The sequence below is a fragment of the Cherax quadricarinatus genome, chromosome 25 (genome assembly GCF_038502225.1).
Source record: "Cherax quadricarinatus isolate ZL_2023a chromosome 25, ASM3850222v1, whole genome shotgun sequence".
NCBI lineage: Eukaryota > Metazoa > Arthropoda > Malacostraca > Decapoda > Parastacidae > Cherax > Cherax quadricarinatus.
The window spans coordinates 26,975,160-27,000,050 of record NC_091316.1 but is presented as its reverse complement, the minus strand read 5'-3'; the positions used below and the strand labels follow the sequence as shown (position 1 = coordinate 27,000,050).

Below are 24,891 nucleotides of genomic sequence, written 5' to 3'. Positions count from 1 at the left end.
TTGTTCGATTATGTATTGGTAGATAAAAGACTGCTGAGTAGACTTCAGGATGTACATGTTTATAGAGGGGCCACAGATATATCAGATCACTTTCTAGTTGTAGCTACACTGAGAGTAAAAGGTAGATGGGATACAAGGAGAATAGAAGCATCAGGGAAGAGAGAGGTGAAGGTTTATAAACTAAAAGAGGAGGCAGTTAGGGTAAGATATAAACAGCTATTGGAGGATAGATGGGCTAATGAGAGCATAGGCAATGGGGTCGAAGAGGTATGGGGTAGGATTAAAAATGTAGTGTTAGTGTTCAGCAGAAGTTTGTGGTTACAGGAAAGTGGGTGCAGGAGGGAAGAGGAGCGATTGGTGGAATGATGATGTAAAGAGAGTAGTAAGGGAGAAAAAGTTAGCATATGAGAAGTTTTTACAAAGTAGAAGTGATGCAAGGAGGGAAGAGTATATGGAGAAAAAGAGAGAGGTTAAGAGAGTGGTGAAGCAATGTAAAAAGAGAGCAAATGAGAGAGTGGGTGAGATGTTATCAACAAATTTTGTTGAAAATAAGAAAAAGTTTTAGAGTGAGATTAACAAGTTAAGAAAGCCTAGAGAACAAATGGATTTGTCAGTTAAAAATAGGAGAGGAGAGTTATTAAATGGAGAGTTAGAGGTATTGGGAAGATGGAGGGAATATTGAGAGGAATTGTTAAATGTTGATGAAGATAGGGAAGCTGTGATTTCATGTATAGGGCAAGGAGGAATAACATCTTGTAGGAGTGAGGAAGAGCCAGTTGTGAGTGTGGAGGAAGTTCGTGAGGCAGTAGGTAAAATGAAAGGGGGTAAGGCAGCCGGGATTGATGGGATAAAGATAGAAATGTTAAAAGCAGGTGGGGATATAGTTTTGGAGTGGTTGGTGCAATTATTTAATAAATGTATGGAAGAAGGTAAGGTACCTAGGGATTGGCAGAGAGCATGCATAGTTCCTTTGTATAAAGGCAAAGGGGATAAAAGAGAGTGCAAAAATTATAGGGGGATAAGTCTGTTGAGTGTACCTGGTAAAGTGTATGGTAGAGTTATAATTGAAAGAATTAAGAGTAAGACGGAGAATAGGATAGCAGATGAACAAGGAGGCTTTAGGAAAGGTAGGGGGTGTGTGGACCAGGTGTTTACAGTGAAACATATAAGTGAACAGTATTTAGATAAGGCTAAAGAGGTCTTTGTGCCATTTATGGATTTGGAAAAGGCGTATGACAGGGTGGATAGGGGGGCAATGTGGCAGATGTTGCAAGTGTATGGTGTAGGAGGTAGGTTACTGAAAGCAGTGAAGAGTTTTTACGAGGATAGTGAGGCTCAAGTTAGAGTATGTAGGAAAGAGGGAAATTTTTTCCCAGTAAAAGTAGGCCTTAGACAAGGATGTGTGATGTCACCGTGGTTGTTTAATATATTTATAGATGGGGTTGTAAGAGAAGTAAATGCGAGGGTCTTGGCAAGAGGCATGGAGTTAAAAGATAAAGAATCACACACAAAGTGGGAGTTGTCACAGCTGCTCTTTGCTGATGACACTGTGCTCTTGGGAGATTCTGAAGAGAAGTTGCAGAGATTGGTGGATGAATTTGGTAGGGTGTGCAAAAGAAGAAAATTAAAGGTGAATACAGGAAAGAGTAAGGTTATGAGGATAACAAAAAGATTAGGTGATGAAAGATTGAATATCAGATTGGAGGGAGAGAGTATGGAGGAGGTGAACGTATTCAGATATTTGGGAGTGGACGTGTCAGCGGATGGGTCTATGAAAGATGAGGTGAATCATAGAATTGATGAGGGAAAAAGAGTGAGTGGTGCACTTAGGAGTCTGTGGAGATAAAGAACTTTGTCCTTGGAGGCAAAGAGGGGAATGTATGAGAGTATAGTTTTACCAACGCTCTTATATGGGTGTGAAGCGTGGGTGATGAATGTTGCAGCGAGGAGAAGGCTGGAGGCAGTGGAGATGTCATGTCTGAGGGCAATGTGTGGTGTGAATATAATGCAGAGAATTCGTAGTTTGGAAGTTAGGAGGAGGTGCGGGATTACCAAAACTGTTGTCCAGAGGGCTGAGGAAGGGTTGTTGAGGTGGTTCGGACATGTAGAGAGAATGGAGCGAAACAGAATGACTTCAAGAGTGTATCAGTCTGTAGTGGAAGGAAGGCGGGGTAGGGGTCGGCCTAGGAAAGGTTGGAGGGAGGGGGTAAAGGAGGTTTTGTGTGCGAGGGGCTTGGACTTCCAGCAGGCATGCATGAGCGTGTTTGATAGGAGTGAATGGAGACAAATGGTTTTTAATACTTGACGTGCTGTTGGAGTGTGAGCAAAGTAACATTTATGAAGGGATTCAGGGAAACCGGCAGGCCGGACTTGAGTCCTGGAGATGGGAAGTACAGTGCCTGCACTCTGAAGGAGGGGTGTTAATGTTGCAGTTTAAAAACTGTAGTGTAAAGCACCCTTCTGGCAAGACAGTGATGGAGTGAATGATGGTGAAAGTTTTTCTTTTTCGGGCCACCCTGCCTTGGTGGGAATCGGCCAGTGTGATAATAAAAAAAAAAAAAAAATAAGGTAAAACTTTCAATCAGTATATACTTACTCTCAATATATGTATTCACTTCAAATGTTAATCACAAGACTTATTAAAGCCATACAGCATGACCTAATAGAATACTCAATTCTCTTATATTCATTGTAACTCATCTAATGACCATATGTACTATTACTGCCTTATTAATCTTAAGCTTCACATTTGCCCAAAATGCTCTGCATATAAAGAGGCTTTTGATATGTACACCCAACTATTATATTCCTTTGTACAAACATGTACTATGTCAAAATAAATTATTATTATTATCATTATCCTTTCAATGCACTGGCCGTATCCCACCCAGGCAGGGTGGCCAAAAAGAAAAACAAAAGTTTCTCTTTTTAACTTTAGTAATGTACACAGGAGAAGGGGTTACTAGCCCCTTGCTCCCAGCATTTTAATCGCCTCTTACGACACGCATGACTTACGGAGGAAGAATTCTGTTCTAATTCCCATTGGAGAATTATTATTATTATTATACAATACAGATAAGCGCTACAATGCTGTCTAGACACTGCTGTAAATCCGACACTGTCAGAAGACTTGGAACCATCGGTGTACACTGCCATGGCATGAGAATGAGACTGGAAGTGATTAGGAAAAAGAGAGCGAGAAGCAACTGTAAGTATCTGGGCTTTCGCGCATGGCAGTGGGGAAGAACAGACACGAACCATCAGAACTTCCCAAGGGGGAAAGGAAAAGTTTGATGCTGCATGAACATAGAAAGGCAGCAACTGAAGAGAAGACGAGTGAATGTAGACAAACAGCAAAGGGACAAAGAGTAAACAGGGGTGACAAACAAGTAAAGAACTTCTACTAACATCCATTACTATCATGTATATGGAATGATTGTGGAGGTTATGAGAGCGAAGGCAATGCACATCACAGTGATCGGTCAAGGATGGAATATTTGCCTCTGCATAGAGGCTCTCAACAGGTGAAGAGCGAAAAGCACCGAGGCATAAACATAATCCCTGGTGATGGATGGGATCAAGGCAAGAGAGAGTTACAGGAGAAGCTGCTGAATATAACTGGTCGCCATAATCTATAATTGATAAAATTAGGGCAGAACGCAGGCGAAGAAGAGTTCTACGGTCAGCCCCCCCCCCACCCCCAAGCAAGATGAGAGGGGGTTTTTAAGGAGGTTCAGCAAGCTATGACAAGTTGCCTTCAAGGAGGTAATATGAGGTTTCCAGGATAACCAACAGTCAAACATAAGGCCGAGAAACCTGACAGTATCACATTCTGGAATATGCGAGCCATATAGGTACAATGAATTAGCAGGGACAACTGAATGTCTAGTCAAAGTAATTTGGCATGTTTTAGTACTAGAAAATTTAAACCCATGAGTAGTGGCCCAATTTGAAACACAGCTGACTGCATGCTAGAGAGAAACTGCGATGAGGTGACAGTCGGCGCCTGCACCAGCTATAGCAAAGTCATCAACATAGAGTGATGACCAAATATTAGATGGAAGAATAGATGCCAGATCCTTTATAGCAAGGAGAAAAAGTGTGATGCTCAGAAGACATCCCTGGGGGACACCTTCGGGTTAGACATAGTCTGGGGAAAGCAGATTAACCTGAAAATGAAAATGTCTCTCAGATAAGAAGTTCTTAAGGGAAAATGGCAGATTGCCTAGGAGGCCTAAGGAGTGGGCCTGGGCCAAGATGTTCTATCTCTAAGTTGTGTCGAATGCCTTCTCAAGATCAAAAAAGATCATGATAATGAGTGGTTATTGGCAAAGGCATTACAAACATATGTATCTAAGTGAGGTAAGGGGTCAATAGTAGAACGGTGCTTACGAAAGCCATATTGACTAGTGGAGAGACTATTGTGTGTCTCTAAATACCACATCAAATGTCTATTTACCAGACATTCCATCACTTTGCAAACTGCACTGGTCAGAGCAATGGGACGATAGCAGGAGACATCGTGTCCCGTAGTACCTGGTTTAAGGAAAGGGAGAACAATGGCAGATTTCCACAGCTGGGGAAGAACTACCAACCATATAAGATCAAATAGGCATAAGAGAACAGCTGCCGATGATCGGCAAGCAGAGAGTGTTGACTCCAATTCCAGAAGTGGAAGAGGCACATTATAAGAATCTTCCCTGCTAGAAGAACAGTGTAAGGGCTCAAACTCTCTGGCAGACTTGGAGGAAAGAAACGATGGGCATAGATGGAGCCCCTGAGAGATACTGACAAGGTGAGTGCCAATTGCAGTGACAATGGCAAGAGGGTTTGCTACAGTGACACCGGCAACCCAAAGAACAAGAGCCATATTGGGAGAGTATTTGCCACTTAATTTCCGTACATTTTTCCAGACAGCACTCATAAAGGAAGCCAAAGTGAGGGTAGAAACACAATCCTGCCAGCAAGAGCATTCAGCTTCACAGATGACATGGCAGGCAGCCCCTCTAGTCTGCTTAAAATCAAGGAGTCACTCTGTGGTTCTACTGTACTGATATCTGCCCCACACAGCATGTTTCAAATATACTGCATGAGCACTAGCAGGAGACCCCCAAGGCACACACTTCTGAGAATGCCTGCCCAAGATTTGGGATACAGAGTGTGAAGCCATATACGTATATAGCTAAAACTGAAGGTGAGAAGAGGTGTAACAGCTCATCAATGGAGGACAAAGAAGGATCCTCATTAAAAGCAGTTTGATGCAAGTAAACATCCCAATTCGCTTGGCCAAATTGCCAGCATAGGCTGTGAGGAGGTGGTGAATACAAATGAGAAGTATGAAGGACTGGAAAATGATTGCTGTCATACAAGTCCAGGAGGACAGACCAGGTAAGTCTAGTGCAGATGATGAAGAACAAACCAAGAGATCTATGCATGCGAGAGTGAATACGAGGGTCAAAATGGGTAGGAGTACCCACATTTAAAACATGGAGGGGGAGAGAAGTGAGAAAAGCCTCTGAATGCCGCACAAGTCACAGTGAGACCCCCCCCCCCCAAGAGGAAATGGTAAGCATTAAACTCGCCAAGTAACAGAAGGGGTGGCGGTAAGGAAGAAACCAGAAATGTAACATCCGATATAGATAATACTGGAGAAGGAGACAAATACAAAGAACAGAATATATACCACTTATTCAAGTAGATGCATGCTGCAGTTGTAGGTAGAAGGTCGGTAGACAGCCCAGGGAGGTACTACCGTCCTGCCAAGTAAGTGTAAAACGGAATCCTGTAATTGTTTTACATGATGGTAGGATTGCTGTTGTCTTTTTTCTGTCTCTTAAACATGCAAGATTTCAGGTATGTCTTGCTACTTCTACTTACACTTAGGTCACACTACACATGCATGTACAAGCATATATATACACACACCCCTGGGATGAACCTCCACACTTGCAAGAGAGTCAGTGAAAGGTGAAGAACCAGGTACAGAGACTGGAAAGGAAAAATGTGCAGGTAGAATAAGGGAAGGAGGAGTTAAGGGAGATTTTAACAATGGGGATTTTGTGGACATCAGAGAAGTAGAGGGGTGATGAGGAGTTGTTGCGCAAAGTCTTGTAGACATAGAAACTTGTGAGTGAGAAGATGAAGAGGTGAGAATAGAATGAGGTGGCAAGGTAGGGACCTCTGAGTCCAGCACTGCAGAAGAATTAAGAGAAAGGGGCGACTGTGGAAGGGATGACCACAGAGGAGGCTGTGAAAGTTGGGACCCTAGAGGTTGGGGGTCGTTTAGTAACTAGAGAATCAGAAATACAGGGAAGTCTCCCCTGGAGGCGTAGATGCTAGACTGCCATGGCATGAGGAAAGCCGTCTGTCTCTTTGAAACAAAGAATTTCTCACTCATTTAAGTAAACTTGGCAGTGGTGAGAGTAAGATGGGCGAGCTTCATTACAACTAAGGCAAGAGGGAGGTAGACTACAAGATGCATTGGTATGGTCGTTAGCACAGCACTACAGACTGGGCATTCAGCCATGGACCTGCAATATTTCACTGGATGACCAAAACACCAGCAATTTCTACAATGTTGCAGTGTAGGGATCACCTTTCGAACTTGTAAACAGTGTCCCACAATATAAACTGAGGACTGAGGTAGCATTTCCGCCTGCAGGCAGGTAGGACACAGATGTCTACTTTGAGGATTGGGAGCTCTTGGAGCTCAAGCTGTTCCAGAATGTCATCACCACATGTCTGGAAATTACACTGGACAACGGTATGAGGTAGAATGACAGTACCACTACAAGAATTGAGAGAATGATGTTTTTCAGTTGTTACAGGAATAGCATCTATGGTTGTAGGGAGAGAAAGATTGTGAGCTTGACTAGTATTCTGTACCATGATAATGTGTGTACCGCTCTTGAGAGCATGAGAGGATATATCTCGACCAACGAGGCATGGGAGGGCCTTGCTGATACTATGATCGGAAAGACAGTCAGTAGAAGTCAGTCACTGAGTAAAAAACTTAGTCCACTGTGTATTTTGAAACATAGCAAGTAAGGGTAGTGAGTGTCGTGCCAGTCTTTTCTGGGCAGAGTGAGAAGTAAGCAAAGGAGTATCATCAGTTAATGGTCTTGGGCGTTTAGGTGTGCAATCGGAGTTGGTCCAACGTGGGATGGGCGGGTGATCCAGAAGCATGGTCAAAGAAGCATGGAGGTCGGATGTATCAAAGGAGTCAGGTAGAACCTGACTCCTTTGACACATTTGGTAGGGTTGGAACAAGGTGCAGTAGCAGACAGGGGCCTGGGAGGAGCTGGTTCATGGATTTTAGACTCTGTGGTTATATCACTTCTATCTTTTTGCTTTTTAGAAAAAAAAAGAATAAAAAAAGGGAGGAACGTGGAGGGATAGCTCCTAGGAGGAATGAAAGGGCCGTAAATCCCCCTCTGAGCCCAAGAGGACCCCAGCACCGTAAGTAGTGCAGATGTGCATGAAACCCGTGCCATACGCTACTCTTCATGCCAGTAAACCAGCAATCCAGGATAGCAACCTCACATCTACCGACCCACTTCAGTGGACAAAAGAGAGGGTGGCTGGATACCCGCCACAAAGCATTTCTCCTTCAGCCACCACCCCCTGGGAATCTGAAAGGCAGCCTCCAGAGCTGCACCTGTCACTCAAAAGACACCCCAAGCCACCCTCGGGAGATTGGAGAGGGATCGGGACATCCCCAAGTGATCCAGATTCCAAGGCAAACTACACCACCACCAAGGACCTCAATGGAATGGGATGGACCCAGGTACCCTTCCCCCCTATCTAGGAACTAGAGTACCTGTGGGAAAAATCCCAAAGGCTGAAAACAGGAAGGGGATAGGGGAGGGATGGGGAGATGAGGAAAGGGAAAGGAGGGATAGGGAGGATGGGATACGGAAGGAAGGATTGGGGGTAATTAGGTTCGCTCTGAGGAAGTAAACCAAAAGGTCCAATTCCTCAGACCAACAGCCTCTTTACCACGACAAGGAGCCCCCTCTTAACCCCTAAACTGTCCAAATGTAGATCTATGTTCGCTTGCGTAGCACTCTGAACGTAAATCTACGTTTTTTTACATGCTTTCAAATAGAGAAAATCAAGGTCAGAGCACTACGCACGTATATGTAGTTTAAGGGTTAAAGAGGTTCAAGATTGTTATCCTCAGAAATTTCAGATCATTGTTGGAAACACACTATATATTAATAAACTTATCAGGAGTTTGTATTTCATTAACAAGTCTCACTGTTCACTCTGTATTTCGCATAGATAACAGTAACAAAGTGATTTTATAGCTGCTTACTCACCTAATTAAATTTATAAATGTTCTGTAGATATCAGAAGCACTTATCACTTTAACTAATGAAGCAAATGTACCATAGTCATGTATATAAATTAATTTAAAGTACCTCAAAATAAATAAAATCAGATGGACAAGATATATATAAGCTATAAAAATAAAACTTTAGCCAGTCATTTTTAACATAGTCCTTGTCCACCAAGGCACCTATGATAATTATTAGTATGTAAATACATGGATAAGAGCTAAGCCCATGGAGGTCACACAGCTTCCATCAATGCAGGGTGGCTTGAAGAAAACATATTACTGTATTTTCTGGCAAATAAGGACCTCTTTTCTTCTTGGAAAAAAGACTTGGAAAATTACTCTGAGCCTTATATGCTCAAGATCAGGGTCAAGGGTCGGCTTTGGGTTATGCTTTAGCATCTGTTTACTAACATTACATTACAAATGCTTGGAAACACTGCCAGCAAGCAGCCGACGCTCGGACACTATATATTCCAGAAAATATGGTAAATTATGCATATGTTAAGTAAATGAAGTGCTGTGCGTCAAAGTTCCTCCTCCACTGACTGATTCAATTCAGTAAATTTATTTTGCTGAGTGAACTCATATCAGAAAAATCTATCCTCACCTCTAATAGACATTTCTTCTCTATAAGCATCTTTTCTTTGTCTTCAGTCACTTCAATTTGTTGTTTAGCCATCCTTGCCTCCAGCAGCTGACACTGAAGATCCTTCTGCTTCAGCATTTTATCAACATGCTGCAAGGTAAAGCAATATGTTATACTTATTACTGATATTTAACCCGTAAACAATCCAAACGAATACACACGTTTTTCAACATTTGAAAGTATGTAAAAAAAGTAGATCTTTTTTTTTTTTTACATTTGAAAATGTGTAAAAAAACTTTGATCTACTTTTTTTTTTGGTTATATTTGAGAATATGTAAAAAAAACGTAGATCTACTTTTGTAGCACTACACATGTGAACGTTGATCTGCTTGGACCGTTTACGGGTTAAGAAGGCACTGGACAGGCACCTAAAGTCAGTACCTGACCAACCGGGCTGTGGTTCATCCATCAGCTTGTGTGCGGCCAGCAGTAACACCCTGGTTGATCAGTTCCTGATCCACCATGAGGCCTGGTCTCAGACCGAGCTCCAAGGGCGTTGACCCCCGCAGCTCAGTAAACTCCAGGTAAGCACAGTGTTGTAGTCCAGTATTAAGTACAGTGTTGTAGTTAAGGTTAAGTATAGTGTTGTAGTACAGTGTTAGGTACAGTAGGTCCCCACTTACACGCCAGGTTAGGTTCCAGGCTACTGCTGTAAAGCGGAAATCGCCGTAAACAAGAACACTATTCTTTCCACTTATAAATGCATATAATGTCAGATAATAAGTTTATGTTACAAAAAACGCGATATCTAATAATGATAGAGATCTCCAGTGAATACTAGAAAAGACTGCCCTTCTAACATCCAGCCTGTTACTGGGCTTTTACAAGAAGTAGTCAGTATCCTGATCCAATTATCCATTAGAATTTAGTAAGATTCAATAGTGTTTCAGGATTACAACTGGTAGGCTACTAACTAAAGAATTTAAAATTTAATAAGTTTATTAATAACAATGAAGTTGTCTAGGTGTATAATATCAAAGTAAATTAAAGTAATCAATTGAATATAATATAGGATACAAGTTCCTACACTTCTCTCGTGTACAGTAATATTGTGCTGAAGGCACATATCACATCTTTATAATCTTTTATAATGTACGTATGGAGTCCGCCTGGACTACATACCTACACCTACCTACATAGCTACACAATATTTAATGTGGCCCAGAGCCATATTATTACCATCGACATACCATGTTCACTAAGTTTAATCGTTTAAAACAACTACCTTTAGATGCCATCATAAACAAAGGGAGAAGTAATGAATAATTCAAGCCGAGAATTTTAAACAAAAGCGTTATGTATTAAGGTGAGTGACAATGTTTTCCCTCTGCCCGGCTACCACACCTCCATAGTACATAAACATAAAATGTTTATATGTTATGTAACATGCTTCTTATATAATTTTGAAGAAAATATCATAAATGGATTAATGAAAATGTCTATACTGATGTAAAATTAGACATTTAATGTGCCCAAGAGTGATTATTATTACATAATAGAGAGATGTGCTCATGAAGAATGTAAGCAAACTGGGTGGCCCGTGCCGTATTTGAAAGACCACTTGCCATGGAAAGTTTTGGTCATAATTTGAGATCGCTGTATTAGTGGAACGCCGTAAGGCGAAATACCGAAAAGTGGGGCCCCACTGTATATATACTCTTGCACATGCATGTGTAGTGTGACCTAAGTGTAAGTAGAAGTAACAAGACATATCTGAAATCTTGCATGTTCCTCCCTGGGTGGCTGCTGTCTACCAACCTACTACCTTGGTTATATATTTCTATTTCTATAAATATATATATTTTTCTATTTCTAACATCATCTCTTAAGTATTAGCAAGAATTCTCCTCAAAGCAATAAACCTCGCTATCACACAGCTGCTACCACTACTACTACTACTACAACTACTACCACCAGTACTACCAGTAGTGCAACTACTACTACAAGCTCTACTACTACCTACAACAATTAAATTATGCTTCGCACCTCACTCTTTACCTATATATACCTCTCTGTGTTCCAGTATTGTTTTTAATGGCTTGACAAAGCTCCTAGAGAGCAAAACATTGCCACAATAAAATGTCACACTAGTTGCACTTGTGTCATTTTACCAAACATATTGTCAGAAATTCTACCAACATTATTACTATCTTCGTTATGTTTCATTCCAGTGACTGAGATTAAAAATTCAACTTTTTAATAAAGAACTCTTGCTTTCATGTGGATTACAATTGTAATTTATAAACTGTGCTGCCCAACATGTGAGAAATAAGAAAAACAAACTCTGGCAAACGAGCAAATGTATTTTCCGGCAAATAAGGTGCATTTTTTCCCCCACAAAAGGTCTTTAAAAATCATCCTGCACTTTATATGCTCAAGGCCAGGGTCAGGGGTAGGCTTTGGGTTACACTTTGGCAGTTGTTTACTAACATTACATTACAATTGCTTAGAAACATTATCTAATGCATCTTAAATGCTCGTGTGCCTTATATACTGGTGCATCTTATATGCAGGAAAATATGGTATTCAACAAGTGTTTTAACTTAGAATATTTCTTACCGCTTCTCTCTCTTCGTATTGTTTGATTAAGTCTTGCAATCTGCCGGCCATGTCTTGGTTCTCATCTCTCAGTTGAGTGTTTTTATCAGCATTTTCCTTCATTAAATTTGATATTTCTGACAGAGTGGTGTTAAATTTAGCTGATACTTCCTTCCTCCGTTCTTCTTCTTCTCGTAGCCGAGTTAAGTTTTCATCCTGATGAAGACATGCATGAAAAATAACAAGACATTTTTCATATAATAAGCCAGAAGTAGCTTATCTTTGGCTACATTTCCTATTTTATATGTCAAAATAAATTACTTTCCACATCCATAATTCAAATTAGATAAGGAACATTGCTCAGTTTTCACCCTTTACATCTCCAGCTCTTCTATTTAATTTACTGACAATAACAAACAAGAAATATCTCATACCTAGGCATTGCTAAAAAAGGAATGATGTTTGGAATTAGTTGGCAAAAATACTTTAAGTGAAACCTCAATTTAACAGACTAATAAGGGGAGAGAGAGTGAGTCTGTTAAAAGTCAACTGTCTAATTCAATCAGAATGATGAGACTTTTTTACTGGTCATAACAACAACCAACAATTCTGGATTTAAAGGCATTTGTCCATTAAACTCAAAAGAAAATTTACCAAGCAAACAAATAACTCTGAATACAAAAATTTTGTTAAAATCAAAATTAATTTACCCAGAAAACTGCAATCACAACCGACAATTCTGAATTTAACAGACTGTGTCCAATGTTTCTGAACATTGTCCAGCCACAGATTTTGTCCAATACACCCAAAGTTCATTAAATCAGAGTTTTACTAAAAATACTGCAGGTTGTTGCTGTGTGCAGAATTCATCATCATAATGCAGTAGCAACGTACAGGAGAGCCCTGTATATACACCACCTTCTTTTCGACGTTCCACACATTTTCATTAGCTTTTCAATTCAGCCATTATATGTATTCATTATATTCAGTGCTTTTACCGCTTTTCTGCCATTTTCATACAACAGATGCGTAAGGGAAGGGTGACGGGTTCCATAATTTAAGGCAAGTATTTTATGTACTGTGTATTTATTTTACTTTTTTATCTGCTTTATATGTCTAGTTGTATTGAGCACTTAATATATGATAGTCTAAACACATTATCAGGCATTACAGATGTATTAAAATATTATAAAAAGGATTTTGTCCACCCACCAGTAATTTTCGCTTATCATATGGGGCTGCAAACCATAGGGCCATACGAACTGGGTCCGTCTATATATTATTCAATGAGATAAACGTTTTTAAGAATTTTGTACTAAAATTTATGGAGTTAAAAAAAAATGTTTTTAGGTACAGAAGAACATAAATTAAGATGCCATCTATTAGTGTATTTTCACAAGGCGCCTGAGAAACTGAGGCATTTTTTTGTCATGACACCATAATGCTTATTTATTACAGTATAAATTTAGTGAAAAATAGCTGTAGGTTGGTACAGGAAGGCAAGTAACGAATAATTTCACTTTATCTACACAATGCTGTGTCTGCAACACTCATTCACTTACCCTAGCTGTATTTATACAAATGTTGAATATGTTAGTGACTGATAACAGTGTGAAAAGTACAGTAGTTAAATGAGAAAGTGAGATAATCTTACAGCAATGCTATGATAAATGTTTGAGGTTGAAGTTCAGAAAGCCAACACAGCATAAACCATAATTTTTTTTTTTTTTTTTTTTCAACAAGTCGGCCGTCTCCCACCGAGGCAGGGTGACCCAAAAAAAAAGAAAGAAAATCATAAATATACTGTATCAATTATTTATCACCATATGAGTTGTATGTCTAACTAACAAATGTAACTAAATTAGTTATTTCCTACATAACAATCAATACATATGTCTTCATATATTTTGCATCATAATTGTAAAAAAAAAATGAAATGCTTATATTCAAATTAAGAGGGACACCAAGATTTACATACTGTATCTTTAACTTTTCAGATTCTGAGTTGACAGAAACTGCACCTGTCCATGAGAGTGACTCCCACCAGTGTTTATATATCCTTTGCTTCTCTTCCCCTGCATGACCAAAGTTTTAATAGATATGACTTCAAGAGTGTATAAATCTGTAGTGGAAGGAAGGAGGGGTAGGAGTCGGCCTAGGAAAGGTTGGAGGGAGGGGGCTAAAGAAGGTTTTGTTTGAGAGGGGCTTGAACTTCCAGCAAGCATGTGTGAGCATGTCAGATAGGAGCAAATAGAGACAAATGTTTTTTTAGGACTTGACGTGCTGTTGGAATGTGAACAAGATAACATTTATGAAGGGATTCAGGGAAACCAGCAGGCCGGACTTAAGTGCTGGAGATGGAAAATGCAGTGTCTGCACTCTGAAGGAGAGGTGTTAATGTTGCTGGTTTATAACTGTTATGTAAGTGCGCCTCTGGCAAGACAGTGATGGAGAGAATGATGATGAAAGTTTTTCTTTTTCGGGCCACCCTGCCTTGGTGGGAGACAGCCGTTGTGTTAATAGAAAAATAACAAACACTTTACATTGAGTACAAGTTGTCTCCACATTGGTACAGTAGAATAAATAAAGAGCAACACTCCCATTCTCATGTAACACACAATTTTTAGAAGGAATGACGCTCTGAATGAAGGCATATGAGAGGAAAAATTTTCTACAGTTACCCCCAGTAATAATATTGTGTACACATTTTCTCTGGTGATGGACTAAAGAAAACGTTATTCTTTCCGACACTCCAAGTGCAAAAACATCTCATGTTAATTTATTCTACTGTGGGTGTATTTATCATGTTTATATGTAATGTAGCATGATTATTATATAATTTTGAAAAAAATATCAAAGATAAATTAAGCAAAATGTCTATATTAATGTTTAATGTGACATTTAACCCTTTCAGGGTAGAGAGGCCCTCTCATAAACTTGTTCTCAGTCAAAAATTTTTTGGAAGAAAAAAAAAAATTAGTTTTTCTTATAAAATGACAGAGAATCTTTTCCCGATCATAATGACACAAAAAGTATGAAAATTGATGGAAAACATATGGAATTATGCTCTCACAAAGTTAGCGGTCTCGACAATGTTTACGAATCGGAGATTTCGCCCACTTTGAGCCCTATTTTTGGCTAATTCCAGTGTACGTGTCGACAAAAATCATAACTATTTCGCTAGAACTCCATTTTTTCTATCGAATGAGTACAAGAAACCACCCATTTACCGATTTCAACTATCCAATAAAGTGGTCAGAAATTGGCAATTTTGCCATTTTCACACAAATTTCAAAAGAAGCCAATTTCCAAATACAGTCCAGAATAAACAAGACAGACATTCCTGGCACTAAAATAACATTTCCTCTGTTCATTAGTCACGTTCCTGGGCCCCTCTTACATTTCTTTTGCTTTCCACTTTGAACTTTTATTCTCACAAAAAATAGAAGATTTACTGTTATGAAGACTACTGCATTAGTGTAAAAATAGTATAAATAATATCAGCGCACTTGTGAAAGAATATTAGACTCACCAGGTGATGCGTATTGGACATGTGGCATGATTTATTTACTTCTGAACTTTGGCAAAAATTTAACATTTATGCTACTTTGAGCTCAATTTCAAGATAGTTTTCATTGTGAAACCAATCAAAATCATCTCAGTTTCAGTAATATGTCTTCCATTCCATAAAATGAGATCAGGAAAACTAGAATACAACAAGAAATAGCATATGATAATGCAGTGCAAATTCGCCGTTTTAAACCAAAAACACGGTCAATTTTTTTTTTATCATTACGCACTGTGTGCTGCAGGATTTTTTTTATACTGTGCTCACTGACCACATAGACCCATTCTTTCATATGTAGGTCTACCAGCTTTCTCTCACTAGACTTGAAGGCACTAGAATTTACGCGTACTAATACGTCAATAACACTGGTGTGTAAAATGTACTAGTACGTCAGAAACCCTGAAAGGGTTGGCCGTACTAGTACAGCTTACGTGCAAGTGTTTTTGACGTACTAGTACGCCTAAATTCTAGGGCCCTCAAATCTAGTGAAAGCTGGTAGGCCTACATATGAAAGAATGGGTCTATGTGGTCAGTGTGCGCGGTATAAAAAAAATCCTGCAGCACACAGTGCATAATGAGAAAAAAAAACTTTGACCGTGTTTTTGGATTAAAACAGCGACTTTGCACTGTATTTTCGTATGATATTTATTGTTGTATTCTAGCTTTCCTGGTCTCATTTTATAGAATGGAAGACATATTACAGAAATTGAGGTGATTTTGATTGGTTTTACAAAGAAAAGTACCTTGATATATATATATATATATATATATATATATTTTTTTTTCAACAAGTCGGCCATCTCCCACCGAGGCAGGGTGACCCAAAAAAGAAAGAAAATCCCCAAAAAGAAAATACTTTCATCATCATTCAACACTTTCACCACACTCACACATTATCACTGCAAAGCAGTTTTGACAATAATATGAATATTTCCTTTGGTTTATATAAATTAGATCCATTTATAATTAATAGAATTTGGGTAGAATTTAATAATACACTGGACAAATAAATAGCTTGGGGTGAGTTTTGCAAAGGACCTATCCAAGTTGGCTCGCCGCGCATCACGTGTTTAACCGTTGTGGGATCTGATAGTGAGGTGCTGGCCGACCCCTTATATAGCTTCCTTGGATGCTTCACTTTCATAGTTCCTTGATAATGTGAGTAGTCACGAAAGCGCTTGGAATTTCTCTATTCTTTCAGAGTGGTTGTTTTGCATATTTTGAAATCACCTGTTTACTGTGATCTTATTGCACACACACACACACACACACACACACACACACACACACACACACACACACACACACACACACACACACACACACACACACACACACACACACACACACACACACATATATATATATATTTATATATATATATATATATATATACAGTGGACCCCCGGTTAACGAACTTTTTTCATTCCAGTAGTATGTTCAGGTGCCAGTACTGACCGAATTTTTTCCCATAAGGAATATTGTGAAGTAGATTAGTCCATTTCAGACCCCCAAACATACACGTACAAACGCACTTACATAAATACACTTACATAATTGGTCGCATTTGGAGGTGATCGTTAAGCGGGGGTCCACTGTATATATATATACATGCCATGCACTGGCATGGCAAGACGTGTGGCGGGCTAGCTGCGGGATTTTCAATTATAAGTCCGGATCAACGAGGCTGACCAGGTTAAGATTCAACAGGACTTATTGTGAATACTCTGGGAAGATTCCAGTGAAGCGAGAAGACATTTCAAAGCACCTTTTCAAGGTAAATTGTGGAAGTGTTGTGCAGTTTGTGAATGTTGGTGAGTGGTGGTGGTAGTGAGGAAGACGGCCAGTGGAGGTGTGGGGGAGTACAAGGCCTACACTGTGTATGAGTACCGGCCAAGATTATTGTACATACAAACCTCGAAAAGCTCTTGTAAAAACATCTATATTCAGCACCATGCACCATGCTTCCAGTTAACGTGGAAATGATTGTGTCGATGCATGGACTTTTTAAAGGCTTATGTTATGGAAAAACAATGTGAAATTAATGTTAACGAGGGAGTGACCAGTCAGTGCATCCACCCCCACGTCACGGGGGTGGGTGGAAGAGGTGGGATGTGTAACTAGATGGTGAGTGAACACATTGGTTCAGCAGTGCCCATACCCACATTGTTCATAGTGTACATGGGAAACAAATAAAGTTATGTGTATTGTGTATTGTAAGACAGTGTGAACAATATATAGTGTGCAAGTCCATGTGTATTGTACTCCCCGGGATAACCCCACTCAACCTGCGCCTCCCCCACCTAATTCCCAAGGGAAGTTTCCCCTTCCCCTCCCGGCCCCTCAAACTCCACCAGGCCACCACGGTCAAGTTCACTACCTTCCACGCACCATACCCACCCAGCATGTCATATTCCACTCCTATTGTCTAGTCTAGCAGATGGATGCCAACCAGGAGGAAGCAAGCAGCCAGGGAAATGGCACGGCTGGCAATAGGAGAGGCAATTGTCGGTCATGCTTACAGCTTCGTTGTCTCAACTCTAATGGTTTCCTCCACAAACACGGTAGTTGCCCTGGTTCAGGATGTCCTCCTGTGGAAAGTGATGATCCAGAGCCACCTCAGGCACCTGAACCCACTCCAACAGATTTTATCTCATCAGACAATCTCTTGGAAGCAATCAAAGCAACAGGTACGAGGACACTCACACATATTCCCAAAGCAGCCCGTCCACACGCAGCCGGGAAACTTACAGACCTCCTGAAAAAAGTAAACGATGGTTCCACTATCTTAAATGCTCCACCAACCATCAAGGCATGGCACAACTTGCTACTTTTTGGCAATGTCTGCTTAGCTGTGCCGGAAAGAAGGGGAAAGAGGCTAGCCTCAATGATAATTAAATCCTTAAGAGATTTTCCTAGAGTTGATAACCTCATTCACCTTCCCCGTCAACACAAAAAAGGGAGAGGCAGAACCCCCACTCACTCTACTGACAGTGAAAAAGTCAGAGTCCAGGTGAGCAAGAAAATTGAAGAGGGCAACACAGTGGGGGCAATCAGAATTATTACCAGTGAAGATACAGTTGCTCCCAGGGATGCTGACACGGCTGAAGCACTTAGAGGAAAGCACCCTGCCAGGGAAACCAGTGGCACCAACAGTTCCAACACCTCTGTCCCCACTATGGAACCATTGATTGTGGAAGACTCAGACATTTAAAAAGCAATAATGTCGTTCCCATCTGGCTCTGCTGGGGGTTACACTGGAATAAGGCCACAGCATTTAAAGGAAATGGTTAATCCAGTTATTGGGGAAATTGCAGAGACACTGCTTTCAGAGATCACAAGGTTCGTCAACAATTCCTTGGCTGGTCTGATTCCTGATGAAATTAGACCTTTCTTTTTTGGTGCAACACTTTGTGCACTTAAAAAGAAGGATGGAGGAATTCGGCCAATTGCAGTAGGCAACACGTTATGCCGCCTCATATCCAAAGCTGCTGTCCGAAGTATTCGTGCACAGGCAGCCATGATGCTTCAACCAAACCAGCTTGGCTTTGGGGTCTCTCAAGGAAGTGAAGCAGCGGTTCATGCAACAAGGGCATATATCAACAACCTGCCTGAGGACAATGCAGTGGTAAAATTAGATTTCAAGGATGCGTTCAATCTCCTGAAAAGAGACGTGGTATTAGCAGCAGTACAAGAACATTTCCCTGATCTCTTCCCTTTTGTTTCAGCTGGGTATAGCAAGGAATCAATGCTTCTCTTTGGAGAGCATGAAATCACATCATCGGAGGGTGTCCAACAAGGAGATCCTCTTGCACCATTTCTCTTCTGTATTGCAGTTAGGGAAATCACAGTCAGACTGACCAGCGAGCTAAACATCTGGTTCCTAGATGATGGCACACTAGCAGGTACAAAGGAGTCCCTCCTACATGACCTTACACAGGTAATGACACGGGGACAGGAAATGGGTCTCATCCTGAATCCATCCAAATGTGAAATCATCTCAGTCAGTCAACAAGTGATAAATGCAGTGAGATCAAAACTACCAGGAGCAGCAGTCATTGCCCCCACAAATAGTGTCTTGCTAGGAGCACCTCTGGGAAGCAATGCCATTGACACAATTCTCAGGAAGAAATTGGAAGAGTTAAGGAGAATGGAACAACGAATAGGCAATCTGGACACCCACGATGCCTTGTACCTTCTCACAAAGTGCTTGAGTCTGCCCAGGTTGACATATTTCCTAAGATGTGCACCTTCATATGATAACCCTATACATACTGCACGAATATGACAGTATTCTGAGGCAGATTTTTACGAAAGTACTTAACCTTACTCTAGAAGACGGGCAGTGGAACCAAGCTACACTTCCAGTCAGACTAGGAGGCATTGGTGTCCGCAAGTCATCACAGATTGCGTTACCTGCTTTTCTGTCCTCGTGTATTGCATCCAGAGAGCTTGTAGCAGCGATTCTCCCTGAACATCTTAGGGACAAGATTGGAGCCCAGGACCAAAAATTCATTGACGGAGCAATGATCTGGGATAATCTAACGGGCTCAGAAACCAGACCTGCTCCCCCCAACAACTACAAACAATCGCACTGGGATGGTCCAATAGTGGAAAATATAGCCTCAACGATGCTTCAGAGTGTGTCAGGGAAGGATAGAGCCCGCCTGCTGGCAGTGAGAGCCCCTCATGCTGGGGACTTTCTGTTGGCTGTTCCCAACTCCAGCCTTGGCACACGCCTCGACCCACAGACCATCCGCATCGGTGTTGCCCTTCGACTTGCCGCCCCTATTCTCGCAGAACACAGGTATATATACATATATATATATACATATATATATATATATATATATATATATATATATATATATATATATATATATATATATATATATATATATATATATATATAACCTAGGGATTGGCAGAGAGCATGTATAGTCCCTTTATATAAAGGGAAAGGGGACAAAAGAGACTGTAAAAATTATAGAGGAATAAGCTTACTGAGTATACCAGGAAAAGTGTACGGTAGGGTTATAATTGAAAGAATTAGAGGTAAGACAGAATGTAGGATTGCGGATGAGCAAGGAGGTTTTAGAGTGGGTAGGGGATGTGTAGATCAGGTGTTTACATTGAAGCATATATGTGAACAGTATTTAGATAAAGATAGGGAAGTTTTTATTGCATTTATGGATTTAGAAAAGGCATATGATAGAGTGGATAGAGGAGCAATGTGGCAGATAAAAAAAAAAAAAAAAATGGGTGTGAAGCTTGGGTGGTAAATGCAGCAGCGAGGAGACGGTTGGAGGCAGCGGAGATGTCCTGTTTAAGGGCAATGTGTGGTGTAAATATTATGCAGAAAATTCGGAGTGTGGAAATTAGGAGAAGGTGTGGAGTTAATAAAAGTATTAGTCAGAGGGCAGAAGAGGGGTTGTTGAGGTGGTTTGGTCATTTAGAGAGAATGGATCACAGTAGAATGACATGGAAAGCATATAAATCTATAGGGGAAGGAAGGCGGGGTAGGGGTCGTCCTCGAAAGGGTTGGAGAGAGGGGGTAAAGGAGGTTTTGTGGGTAAGGGGCTTGGACTTCCAGCAAGCGTGCGTGAGCGTGTTAGATAGGAGTGAATGGAGACGAATGGTACTTGGGACCTGACGATCTGTTGGAGTGTGAGCAGGGTAATATTTAGTGAAGGGATTCAGGGAAACCGGTTATTTTCATATAGTCGGACTTGAGTCCTGGAAATGGGAAGTACAATGCCTGCACTTTAAAGGAGGGGTTTGGGATATTGGCAGTTTGGAGGGATATGTTGTGTATCTTTATATGTTTATGCTTCTAGACTGTTGTATTCTGAGCACCTCTGCAAAAACAGTGATAATGTGCGAGTGTGGTGAAAGTGTTGAATGATGATGAAAGTATTTTCTTTTTGGGGATTTTCTTTCTTTTTTGGGTCACCCTGCCTCGGTGGGAGACGGCCGACTTGTTGAAAAAAAACAAAAAAAAAACAAAAAAAAAAAATATATATATATATATATATATTTATTTTTTTATTATCACACCGGCCGATTCCCACCAAGGCAGGGTGGCCCGAAAAAGAAAAACTTTCACCATCATTCACTCCATCACTGTCTTGCCAGAAGGGTGCTTTACACTACAGTTTTTAAACTGCAACATTAACACCCCTCCTTCAGAGTGCAGGCACTGTACTTCCCATCTCCAGGACTCAAGTCCGGCCTGCCGGTTTCCCTGAATCCCTTCATAAATGTTACTTTGCTCACACTCCAACAGCACGTCAAGTATTAAAAACCATTTGTCTCCATTCACTCCTATCAAACACGCTCAAGCATGCCTGCTGGAAGTCCAAGCCCCTCGCACACAAAACATCCTTTACCCCCTCCCTCCAACCCTTCCTAGGCCGACCCCTACCCCGCCTTCCTTCCACTACAGACTGATACACTCTTGAAGTCATTCTGTTTCGCTCCATTCTCTCTACATGTCCGAACCACCTCAACAACCCTTCCTCAGCCCTCTGGACAACAGTTTTGGTAATCCCGCACCTCCTCCTAACTTCCAAACTACGAATTCTCTGCATTATATTCACACCACACATTGCCCTCAGACATGACATCTCCACTGCCTCCAGCCTTCTCCTCGCTGCAACATTCATCACCCACGCTTCACACCCATATAAGAGCGTTGGTAAAACTATACTCTCATACATTCCCCTCTTTGCCTCCAAGGACAAAGTTCTTTGTCTCCACAGACTCCTAAGTGCACCACTCACTCTTTTTCCCTCATCAATTCTATGATTCACCTCATCTTTCATAGACCCATCCGCTGACACGTCCACTCCCAAATATCTGAATACGTTCACCTCCTCCATACTCTCTCCCTCCAATCTGATATTCAATCTTTCATCACCTAATCTTTTTGTTATCCTCATAACCTTACTCTTTCCTGTATTCACCTTTAATTTTCTTCTTTTGCACACCCTACCAAATTCATCCACCAATCTCTGCAACTTCTCTTCAGAATCTCCCAAGAGCACAGTGTCATCAGCAAAGAGCAGCTGTGACAACTCCCACTTTGTGTGTGATTCTTTATCTTTTAACTCCACGCCTCTTGCCAAGACCCTCGCATTTACTTCTCTTACAACCCCATCTATAAATATATTAAACAACCACGGTGACATCACACATCCTTGTCTAAGGCCTACTTTTACTGGGAAAAAATTTCCCTCTTTCCTACATACTCTAACTTGAGCCTCACTATCCTCGTAAAAACTCTTCACTGCTTTCAGTAACCTACCTCCTACACCATACACTTGCAACATCTGCCACATTGCCCCCCTATCCACCCTGTCATACGCCTTTTCCAAATCCATAAATGCCACAAAGACCTCTTTAGCCTTATCTAAATACTGTTCACTTATATGTTTCACTGTAAACACCTGGTCCACACACCCCCTACCTTTCCTAAAGCCTCCTTGTTCATCTGCTATCCTATTCTCCGTCTTACTCTTAATTCTTTCAATTATAACTCTACCATACACTTTACCAGGTACACTCAACAGACTTATCCCCCTATAATTTTTGCACTCTCTTTTATCCCCTTTGCCTTTATACAAAGGAACTATGCATGCTCTCTGCCAATCCCTAGGTACCTTACCCTCTTCCATACATTTATTAAACAATTGCACCAACCACTCCAAAACTATATCCCCACCTGCTTTTAACATTTCTATCTTTATCCCATCAATCCCGGCTGCCTTACCCCCTTTCATTTTACCTACTGCCTCACGAACTTCCCCCACACTCACAACTGGCTCTTCCTCACTCCTACAAGATGTTATTCCTCCTTGCCCTATACACGAAATCACAGCTTCCCTATCTTCATCAACATTTAACAATTCCTCAAAATATTCCTTCCATCTTCCCAATACCTCTAACTCTCCATTTAATAACTCTCCTCTCCTATTTTTAACTGACAAATCCATTTGTTCTCTAGGCTTTCTTAACTTGTTAATCTCACTCCAAAACTTTTTCTTATTTTCAACAAAATTTGTTGATAACATCTCACCCACTCTCTCATTTGCTCTCTTTTTACATTGCTTCACCACTCTCTTAACCTCTCTCTTTTTCTCCATATACTCTTCCCTCCTTGCATCACTTCTACTTTGTAAAAACTTCTCATATGCTAACTTTTTCTCCCTTACTACTCTCTTTACATCATCATTCCACCAATCGCTCCTCTTCCCTCCTGCACCCACTTTCCTGTAACCACAAACTTCTGCTGAACACTCTAACACTACATTTTTAAACCTACCCCATACCTCTTCGACCCCATTGCCTATGCTCTCATTAGCCCATCTATCCTCCAATAGCTGTTTATATCTTACCCTAACTGCCTCCTCTTTTAGTTTATAAACCTTCACCTCTCTCTTCCCTGATGCTTCTATTCTCCTTGTATCCCATCTACCTTTTACTCTCAGTGTAGCTACAACTAGAAAGTGATCTGATATATCTGTGGCCCCTCTATAAACATGTACATCCTGAAGTCTACTCAACAGTCTTTTATCTACCAATACATAATCCAACAAACTACTGTCATTTCGCCCTACATCATATCGTGTATACTTATTTATCCTCTTTTTCTTAAAATATGTATTACCTATAACTAAACCCCTTTCTATACAAAGTTCAATCAAAGGGCTCCCATTATCATTTACACCTGGCACCCCAAACTTACCTACCACACCCTCTCTAAAAGTTTCTCCTACTTTAGCATTCAAGTCCCCTACCACAATTACTCTCTCACTTGGTTCAAAGGCTCCTATACATTCACTTAACATCTCCCAAAATCTCTCTCTCTCCTCTGCATTCCTCTCTTCTCCAGGTGCATACACGCTTATTATGACCCACTTCTCGCATCCAACCTTTACTTTAATCCACATAATTCTTGAATTTACACATTCATATTCTCTTTTCTCCTTCCATAACTGATCATTTAACATTACTGCTACCCCTTCCTTTGCTCTAACTCTCTCAGATACTCCAGATTTAATCCCATTTATTTCCCCCCACTGAAACTCTCCTACCCCCTTCAGCTTTGTTTCGCTTAGGGCCAGGACATCCAACTTCTTTTCATTCATAACATCAGCAATCATCTGTTTCTTGTCATCCGCACTACATCCACGCACATTTAAGCAACCCAGTTTTATAAAGTTTTTCTTCTTCTCTTTTTTAGTAATTGTATACAGGAGAAGGGGTTACTAGCCCATTGCTCCCGGCATTTTAGTCGCCTCATACGACACGCATGGCTTACGGAGGAAAGATTCTTTTCCACTTCCCCATGGACAATAGAAGAAATAAAAAAGAACAAGAGCTATTTAGAAAAAGGAGAAAAACCTAGATGTATGTATATATATATATGCATGTGCGTGTCTGTGAAGTGTGACCAAAGTGTTAGTAGGAGTAGCAAGATATCCCTGTTATCTTAGCGTGTTTATGAGACAGAAAAAGAAACCAGCAATCCTACCATCATGCAAAACAATTACAGGTTTTTGTTTCACAGTCATCTGGCAGGACGGTAGTACTTCCCTGGGTGGTTGCTGTCTACCAACCTACTACCTATATGTATATATGTATATATATATGTATATATATATATATATATTTATATATATATATATGTATATATATATATATATATATATATATATATATATAAAATATAATATATAAAATATATATATATATATATGGCTTTAAGTGAAACAAAGCTGAAGGGGGTGGGAGAGT

At 40.5% G+C, this 24,891-nt stretch overlaps 1 protein-coding gene across 1 annotated transcript in view; it reads right to left on the bottom strand.

The window, feature by feature from the left end:
* The window catches only part of LOC128689929 (gamma-taxilin), a 202,976-nt gene that overhangs the window by 55,067 nt on the left and 123,018 nt on the right, over window positions 1-24,891 (bottom strand). Inside the window, exons 6-7 of the mRNA XM_070088706.1 lie at window positions 11,547-11,741; window positions 8,949-9,077 (exon numbers count right to left, since the gene is read on the bottom strand). Coding sequence (XP_069944807.1) covers window positions 8,949-9,077; window positions 11,547-11,741 — 324 coding nt within the window. The remainder of the gene's footprint in view (window positions 1-8,948; window positions 9,078-11,546; window positions 11,742-24,891) is intronic.